The sequence below is a fragment of the Canis aureus genome, chromosome 2, assembly GCF_053574225.1.
Source record: "Canis aureus isolate CA01 chromosome 2, VMU_Caureus_v.1.0, whole genome shotgun sequence".
Classification (NCBI taxonomy): Eukaryota; Metazoa; Chordata; class Mammalia; order Carnivora; family Canidae; genus Canis; species Canis aureus.
Genome location: NC_135612.1, coordinates 40,573,697 through 40,583,183, shown reverse-complemented (window position 1 = coordinate 40,583,183; position 9,487 = coordinate 40,573,697). Strand labels below are relative to the sequence as shown.

General features: G+C 49.2%; 1 protein-coding gene across 2 annotated transcripts in view; it reads right to left on the bottom strand.

The window, feature by feature from the left end:
• Positions 1-5,029: 5,029 nt before the first annotated feature.
• The window catches only part of PCSK6 (proprotein convertase subtilisin/kexin type 6), a 185,709-nt gene continuing 181,251 nt past the window's right edge, over positions 5,030-9,487 (bottom strand). For both annotated transcript variants that reach the window (XM_077869348.1, XM_077869356.1), the window contains 2 exons: positions 8,217-8,329; positions 5,030-6,525 (listed from right to left, as the gene is read on the bottom strand). In XM_077869348.1, the coding sequence (XP_077725474.1) occupies positions 6,428-6,525; positions 8,217-8,329 (211 nt within the window). In that variant the 3' untranslated portion in view covers positions 5,030-6,427. The remainder of the gene's footprint in view (positions 6,526-8,216; positions 8,330-9,487) is intronic.

Sequence of the window (9,487 nt, the reverse complement as noted above, 5' to 3'; positions counted from 1 at the left end):
TTTGGGACACCTGGGTGGCTCAGCAGTTGAGCATCTGCCTTTGGCTCAGGGCATGATCCTGGGATCCAGGATCAAGTCCCACATCGGGCTCCTTGCAGGGAGCCTGTTTCTCCCTCTGCCTGTATCTCTGCCTCTCTCTGTGTGTCTCTCATGAATAAATACATAAAATCTTTAAAAAAAAAAAACAAACTTGATATTTGCCTTTAAAAAGGCTTACACCTTTTTTTTTTAAAGATCCTCAAGTCTTGGTTGTTCTTGTCCTTTGCTTTTTAGTATACATTTTAGGTCAATTTTGCATCCAGGAAAGAACACATGCTTTGATTTATATTATATTGGATTTGTAGATAAGTTTGGAGAATTAATATCTTTACAGTATTGAGTATTCCAATCCATGAACATGGTATAACGTTACATGAATTTAGATTTTAATTTCTTATAGTGTTTTATAGTTTTTTTGTGTGTATGTAGAGGTCTTATCCATCTTTTATTAGACCTAGGTATATAATAGTTTTTGCTGCTGTTATAAACATCAAAAAGCTAAAGAAGCACCAGAAACTAAAAAAACAAAACAAAACAAACAAACAAACAAAAAAACAAATCCCATGTTCTAATTATTCAATGTGAGACACTGAAATACAATTTCAACAATTTCTAGTTGAAATACAGTTAATACTAACATTGTATCCAGCAATTTTACTAAACTCACATATTAATTCTAATGATTCATAACCATTCTTTTGGGTTTTCTGTGTACATACCATGCTGAGAATAATGATAGTTTTATTTCTTTCCAATTTTTATATTAGTCTTTTCTTTTTTTAAGATTTTATTTATTTTTCATGAGAGACACACACAGAAAAAGAGAGGCAGAGACACAGGCAGAGGGAGAAGCCGACTCCGTACAGGGAGCCCGACATGGAACTCGATCCTGGATCTCCAGGATCATGCCCTGGGCTGAAGGTGGCGCTAAACCGCTGAGCCACCCAGGCTGCCCTATATCAGTCTTTTCTTTATTTTTTGTGTAGTTTCACTGGCTGGGATCTTCAGCATGATGTTGTGGGCAATGCTAGAAGCAGACATCCTTAACAGGCTGGGGTGAGGAGAGGTGGGGAGGAGAACCCTAATCAAGTGATCAGTGTTAGTATCACCGATAATGGGAACATATCAAAATCATGATTCACTTACTAAAAAAAAGAAAAAAAAAGAAAAAAAAATGATTCACTTACTAGAATGGGATTGGAAGAACACAGCATCACTTCTGGGAGATTCCTGTCCAAGATGCATGATCTGAATGGAAATGTGAGGAAACCTCAGATAAATACAAACTGAGGGACAGCCTACAAGTAACAGGCCGATGGTCTCAAAGTTTCCAGGTTATGAAAGTCAGGGAACTGATGAATTGTTCTAGGTTGAAAGAACCTAGAGCATGCAAAGAATGATCTAAAGCGGATCCTTTTATTAAGGGCATTTTTGGGACAATTCACAAAACTTGAATCCAGTCAGAAGATTCGATGGTAGTAATAATACATCAGTGTTAAGTTCCTGATCCTGGTGGCTATGTAGGAGAAGGTCTTTGCCTATAGGAAAATAAAGTTCTTTGGAGGAAGAGGGTATCATATCAGTAACTTACTCTCAAATCGTTCAGGAAAACATTTCTTTGTACTCTATTGCCAACTTTTCTGTAATTTTACTTTGAGATTGTCTCAAAATAAAAGTTAAAATAATCCAGAACGCTTCATTCCAGAGAGAGCCACCAGGTGGAGTCCTTAGAGCAGGGAGCTAGTTTTACTTGGCCACTCTTTCTGGTTAAAGGGGGTTTAAAGGGAAATTGTAGGAGTTTCCCTCACTTCAGCAAACAGAGAGGGACATAAGTCAAACTATAGGTGGTTTTATTCATTGTACGACATCCCTATGAAGTTGAGATTACCTTTTTAAGTTTCATTTCCTTTGGGTGGGGTTTCTCAACCTCATTTGAGAGGTTGACACTTTGAGGCTAGATAATTATTTTTTGTGGGGCTGTCCTGTGCTCTGAAGGATGTTTAACACTATCCCTGGCTTCTGCTCACTAGATGCTGTACATACATCCACCAAAATGTGTGACCACCAAAAATGTCTCCAAACATTGACAAATATCCCCTAGGAGGAGGAAATCACCAACAGGTTGAGAACCACCGTTTCTGGCAACAGAATGTTCTCTGCTCTGAGCATTTAGTTTCCTCTTTGCTCAACAGATAGCCTAGAGGTATCTGATCACTCCTAGTATGGCTGGTACATAGTGTGTGTATGTGTGTGTGTGTTTGTCTGTCTGTCTGTCAGTAAAGGGGGAAGCTTTGGGTGGTGGGAACTGAACCCCAGGACCTGGGGTTCTGGCAGGTGCTCAGTGCTGTATCACGTAGGGATTCTGGTCTGTGCACAAACCACAGAGCCTGGAGTGTCAGGAAAAGCCTTGGACAAGCAGCCAGGAAGGATAAGTCCTGGGTTCAAGGAAAGAAAGCAGCAGAAAAAGCTGGCTGAGTAGGACACAGACCCCTTTCCCACAGCTGCCAGAACCCAGATGCCTCCCAGCTTAATGGGAAGAACCTTAAGATGCTGGAGGATGGCCTTGGTTTCCATCATCCCTCTTTGTTCTTATTAAAATGTCCTTTCTGGGGATCCCTGAGTGGCTCAGTGGTTGGGTGCCTGCCTTCAGCCCAGGGTGTGATCCTGGGGTCTGGGGATCCGGTCCCACGTTGGGCTCCCTGTGTGTCTCCCTCTGCCTGTGTCTCTGTGTCTTTCATGAATGAATCAATCTTTGAAAAATAATAATAATAAAATAAAATAAAATAAAATAAAATAAAATAAAATGTCCTTTCTGTTTCACTTCTCCACCCCCTTCCCTTTCCATCCTCAGATCTGGACCTCCCTTGCTCCCCTCACCTGCTCCCAGGGGTCCCAGCATACTTCAAGCATTCAAACTTACAGCCCTCTTCAGCCCTATTATGGTGAGTCAAATGCAGTGGACAGCAGTCTCCCCCAAGTTCAAGTGCTCTCTATGACTGGCCATAGAGGTTTATAGAAACCTTCTGTTTTTTTCAAGTTCAATTCCTCCCTTTCTGTTATAGGTATATCTTCTTTAAAAAGTGCAACTTCCCCCAAACCTTTCAAGAGTTACAAAATATAAAGTCAGCAGTGGCCTGGGAGGGATGGAGATGCACACATGGAGACAAGGTCAGAAAACTATCATCTCCTGCAAATAAAGCCAGTTTAAAATAAATGCATCCTGGCTGGATTTGGCCAACCGTAGAATTAACTCACCCCCCCCCCCGCCCAACACACACACAGAGCCAGCCTCCCTCTCTCTAAAGACAGCAAGGGAGCCACCTTGCCAGTGTGTGGCCCAGTGCAAGTCCCTTTACCTCTATGAGCCTCAGTCTACAAAACAACAGATTTAGAGATGATCCCTGACTTTATCCTATAAAACAAAATCCATAAACGTGCCTCACCCCCACTGAGTCCAAATATCCTTAAAGTCGGGCCATCTGCAAACAGGCACTTTATGCGGTCACTCCTTTTTAAAAAGGTGGTGTTTTGTCCCTACAACTTTTTTTTTTTTTTTAAAGATTTTACTTATTTATACATGAGAGACACACAGAGAGAGGCAGAGACATAGGCAGAGGGAGAAGCAAGCTTCCTGCGGAGAGCCCAATGGGGGGCGGGGACTGGATTACGGGACCCTGGGATCACGACCTGAGCTGAAGGCAGATGCTCAACCACTGAACCACCCAGGTGTCCCAGTCCCTAGGATTTTGTGGACAGCTTCTCAGCTTGCCACCACCCTCCACAGCCCCAGGACCAGCTGGCCAGCCACAGCAGCAAGGGGACATGCACTCTGAGGCAGCCTGGTTGGCTTCTCATAGTTGGGATCCTTTGGGAATAAAAGGAATTTGCTTCTGACTCAGTGCCCATAATGTGAGAGAGACCATTGCTCTCAATGGGAAAAGAGCTCCAGGGGCTGAAATGGTGTCCCTGCACCAGAGGTACTTAGCATTGCTGGTTTTAATTCAATTGGTTCATGGGGAAAGTTGAACCCTTACCAGTATTCTGCCCAGGTCCGAACACACTCATTCCATCACTGCCTCACACTGGCAGCTCCAGCCGATTCACACTCGTGGGGGCAGCTGTCAGCTTGTGTGGCCTACCCCACTTGCTGAGAACTGCATGTTGCTCCCTTCTTCCAGCTCTGAGGTCTCTGGAAAGCTCCCTGCTGCCATGTTCTGCTGTACAAACCGTCCTTGTGGCCACAGTCGATGGGGGCTGGGTGAACACTAACGCGAAGCAGGGTAACCATGGCCAAGCAGATGCAGAAAGTTTGCTTCGGGAGTTTGATTTGTACCAGTTTCATTTGGGAGGTGTCAGTGGACTCGTTATTTGTCCGATCAGCTGGGGAGGTGAGGAGGACAGGCTATAACACTGTTACCTTTAATGCCGGTCCCAGGAGCCCCAAGGCCCAGCTGCACCCTTCCTGAATTCTAAGTTAACCCTGGATTCCTAAAACAATGCCCTTTCCCACTTTTGTTTTTTTTTCCTAAGTCAGTTCCAGTGAGTGCATTTCCTTTATTTGTAGCCATAAAGGCTGCAAATAAAAACCAAAAATTTGCTGGATTCCCAGCAAATACAAGCTTCTGACCTCAAAGAGCAGCCATGGTAAAAATCCCATGCAGCACAGAACCCATGGGTACAGGGATTTCAGTCACTATGCAAAAGACAAGATGTGTCCTAATTAAGTCCCACTTAGCAGAGCTGAAGAGGCATGTGGTAGGGGCTGTGGAGGACGACCCCTTGACAATGAAGGGCATCTCTGTCTCCAGCCCCTCCACCCAACCAGGCTTTGGTGGCCTGAAGAAGGCCGGTTACCAAAAGATTCCCTGGGGCTGGAGCTCTGGGATTTCCCCCCTGACTTCATCACATGAACATTCGCTAACATGAGCTAAAGCTCTTCGGCTTAATGGCATCAAAGAGATCCAAAACCATAAAAAAAGCCATTTCACACTTTGGTCAACACCCACGTTTATTAATTGTTTAATTGTTATGCCTTGGAAAGAAATACGGGCTTCTTTGTCATGGGATGTTAACTCTTTTATTAACAGGGTTAACATTGTATTTGCTTTGTGGATTTCTCTTTTGAAGTTGTGGATTCAATAAACAACAGCTGGGCTTCCTCAGCTCCTAGGGGACAAGGCAAATGCATTACAGTCATAGAGGGGAGCAGGACAAAATGGAGAACAAGCTTGAAAAAATTTAAGGCAAATGTCACTCCCATAGTCAAGGGAACTGATCAAGCAGGTCTGCATTTCAATGAAAATATATGAAATATTTGTCAAAATAATTAACATCGGTAAAAATTAGAACATGTAGCTTATAAAATGCCTACACAGGTTTGGCAGAAATAGACCCAACTGTGTCATTAGGCTCATAGTACATACAGACACAGGACCATCCACCTTAAGAGCAAGTCTCCCGGTGAGCAGAGGCCGAGCATATTTCAAAAGCAATTCCACAAAATGGGCAGTGATCAGATTAATGATTCAAGGGCTGGGGTTCTATTTTGGTAAGAGGAATTGCTTAAGTCACTGGGGCTCCTTTTGGCTGGCCCCCAGGATGCCCCTGGGGCCCTCCTCAGAAGGTTTTGCATCAGGTAGAGGTGATCATTTGGACCAGGAGACCCCTGGAAACATGACAGAACGTGGTGACAACGGGCACTTGGCGGGACAGTGCGGTGGAGAAAGGAAGGCTCTTCCCATCCAGGTTTGGAATCAGATATTCTAAGACATCGCTGCAATTCCAGAAGTTGCTGACTATGTAGAAATAGATGCTCCATCCTCAGTGGTCATGTATTTTACGCCCCCCAGTCTATTCTATTTACAGTCTGACCAAACCATCCCCAGGCCCCTCTGTGGCAGGAGGGGGTGGGTGGGGAGCAGATGCACGCTTGCCCAGGGCACCCCGTGTGGGGACTGCCCTGGCCTGGCAGGGGAGATTCACGGAGGCTGTACAAAAGCACGGGGAGGAGAGTGATGTGTGAAGCCAAGCATCTTGCCTTTCTGCTTTGGTCTTGAAGATTCAATAAACTTACGGTCCCAGACGCTGCTCCAGAGCTGGAGCTGTGGATTCCTGGAATTCACGTCGTTCCTATTTGGGGTTTGCCAGAAGAACAGAGCCAGCAAGCAGAGTTCGAGAGGCTATCGCTGTTTGAGGGGCATCTCCTTAAGGCCCACCCCCCACCCAGACCGGGTGCTGGGAGATGCCTCAGAAGGACTTTGCTTGCAGGGAGATCAAGCTGTCAGATGCAGGGTCCCCCTGAAACAGGCTCTGGCTGACAGTCTGGAGAAAAGGCGGGTGAACAGATGGACAGGAGGGGCCCTGCCCTCTGCAGTCGGCTGGGGGACTCCTACCCCGCCAGGAGGCACGTGCGGCAGCAGAACTGAATGAACAGCTTCCGTTCACAGAGCCGGTTGGACTTCACCATCTCGCAGAACGTCTCGTCAGCTGGGGTTCCCCCAGGAAAGAGAGAGGAGGGACAGGTCAGACTTCGGGGCTTGTTAAGATTGTTCCAACCAGCCCATTTCACTGAGCCCCCTAAGGTGGGCTGGGTGGGGGTTCCCAGAGAAGGTAGGGGCAGCAGCCAGGGTGGCCCTCGCCGTCCTCCCATGACATGTGTAGCCTGGTTTGGCAGAGGGGCCCCGGCTATGGACAAGGGGGGACTCGAGGCAGCATGGAGGGTGGAGGTGGCTACACCAGCCTGGCCTCAGTGCTCCTGCGCATCTGTCTTTCCAGATAACTGTGGTGGTGGCAAACTTAGGAGAAAAACTCTGGGGCCGGGGGAGGGTAGGAGGGCAGGCATGGAAGGGACAGGCATGGAGGCTGCTCCTGTGTCCCAGAAGAACCCCAAACCTAATGAGATAGGAGGAAAAGAGTTGTCAAGGTTAATGCAAAAGAGGAGGGGAAGAGGGATGGAGGCCAGCCCATCCCACCTGGCTGCTGGCATTTGAAGATGCCCTGGCATTGATGATGGGACCTGGGAGACCCTCCTGTGACCACCCCCACTTTTTTGGGCTGGCTAGATAACCTGAGTAGGTGTCATCCTAAAGAGGGAGCTTCCTAGCCTTTGAGAGCACACAATTCTGCAAACCAAAAAGAAATGACCAAACAGCAAGGCAAGGAGGCCACACTGAGGCCTCTGGGGCATGCTGGGTTTGTGCGCTGCCAGGCCGGGCCAGCGACAGCTCCACGGGACCGCCTGCTTTCTCTCCTGCGTGTAAGCTCACAATGCCCAGAGCCGGCCTGCCCTGTTCCTCCCAGCGCCTTGCTGAGCACGGAGTCTTCCTGCCACAGCATGGCTGCTCACAGCTCCCACCCCGCTGTCCAGGCCAGAGCCCTCTGCCTGGAGCTGCCAACCTGGTCTCTGGTCTCCCTCAGGAGTTCATGTCCTCGCAGCCCTTCCTGGTCTCCAGTGGACCTAGGGAACCAGGGCTCATCCACAGCACTGATGTTGGGCTTCCCTGTGGGATGTGGGGGCCTCGACTCTGGGCTCTGAGTCTGAGACCCCTCAGGCCTCCTCCTGGCTTTGATCCCCAAGGTTGGGCCTCTCCTATTATTATTATTATTATTATTATTATTATTATTATTATTATTATTATTATTTTAAAGATTTTATTTATTCATTCATGAGAGACACACAGAGAGAGAGAGGCAGAGACACAGGTAGAGAGACACAGGCTTCCATGCAGGGAGCCCGACGTTGAGACTCGATCCCGGGACTCCAGATCAGGCCCTGGGCTGAAGGCAGAGCCAAACCGCCGAGCCACCCGGGCTGCCCCGGCCTCCCCTAAAAGAACTCACATGCCCAGACCACAAGGGCTTATGGAATGAGTGGGAACAGTATAAGAACAAAATCAGTCTTCTGAGTCACCCAACAAATAGACCAGCAGTAGCTTGGTGGCCAGGATGCCTCCCTGGTCAACGTGAGAGGCGTAAAGGGACAGGAGGAAGATGAGAGGTGTCCCCGATGGTCACCCAGAGGAGTGGCCAGCACACCCGTTCAGAGGGACTGCTGTCCCTGCATCTCCTTTTCCTTTCTCTTTGAGCCAGAAGCCAGTGAGCTGAGCACCTCCAAGGACAGCCCCAAGGTCAACCCAGGTGCATCCCCTGGCCCGCCCTGCCTCCCCCACGGTGCTCACCGTTGCTGCACGTGTGGTTGGTGATGCAAGTGTTCCCCAACAATGTGAAGCCCACCTTACACCTGCTACACTTCCTGCTGGAGCCTTCACAGCTCAGGCAGCTCTCGTCACACCTGTGGGAGGACAGAGGTTCAACAGCTGCTACTTGGGGAAGGGGCCTGACTGACTGCTCCGGGCACCCCTCCTGGAGCCTCCCTGCCCTCCTGCATTGCACCCGCCCTGCAACTGCATCCATCGTGATGGCTTGAGACCCCAGCCAAGCGTCTGCACATCCTTCCTCCCGTCTGAATGCACTATTGCCCTGGGAGGGTGAAGACCATCAGGGCCCTTCAGCAGGAACATGCCCAAGGGCAGCAGGCAGGCCCAGGTCCCTGTGGCTTCCTGTGGCTCCCTGTGGCTCACCAGGACACCTTCTTGGGACACTGTGGCACCCACTCCACAGGTGGTTCCTCAAGCAGTACCAGCACATGCACCCTTGGACAGCTGCCCAGCTCTGATGGCTACAAGGTTGGGACTCAGGGATCGGGTGGGGCAGACTTGATCCTGAAGTTGGCCTGGGGGACTGCTGTTGCCCATCAGGCTGAGCATCCTTCACAGTGATACCAGTCTCCCCACAGGGCAGGTGGGCAGGGTGAGGCTTTTCCAGTTCCTGCCCCAGAAATGGGACCCAGGGCTCTTTCTAATGAAGAGTACTGTGACCTCAGGGGAGGGTCGGCACACAAGCCGGCAAGCTACATCCAGCAGTTTTACTGGAACAGTGACTTGCTCAACTATATATCATCTGTGGCTGCTCCTATGATGGCAGAACTGAATAGTCATGATGGAGACCACAAGGCCTGCCACGCCCAGACTACTTACCACCAAGCCCTCTACAGAGAGAGCTTTTGCCATCTCTGCCTCAGGGCTTGCATCTTCACCTCACCCCCTCTGGTGGGCTGTACCTGCTGCCTTTTCGGAGTCCAGCTCCTGGTGACTGGGTCTCACCGGGCCCTAGCCAGCCATCCACCTTTCCCCCGCCCCCCATGCCAGCTGCGGCCAGAGCAGGCCCTGGAGGTGGCGCTCACACAGGGTGGGAGGTGCATCTGGAGCAGAAACCTGGCTCTGAGGACTCCTGCATCTGCCTTGTGTGGCCAGTTCTTTGCACAGGACATATGCCACCTGCCTAGTCAGTGACTAAATGTCATCAACAAGGCTCCTGTAGACTTCTCCTCAAAGCAGCCTTCTGCTGGGTTCTGATTTCACCTGTGATTCTGCCTGTGTGGAGTACCTGG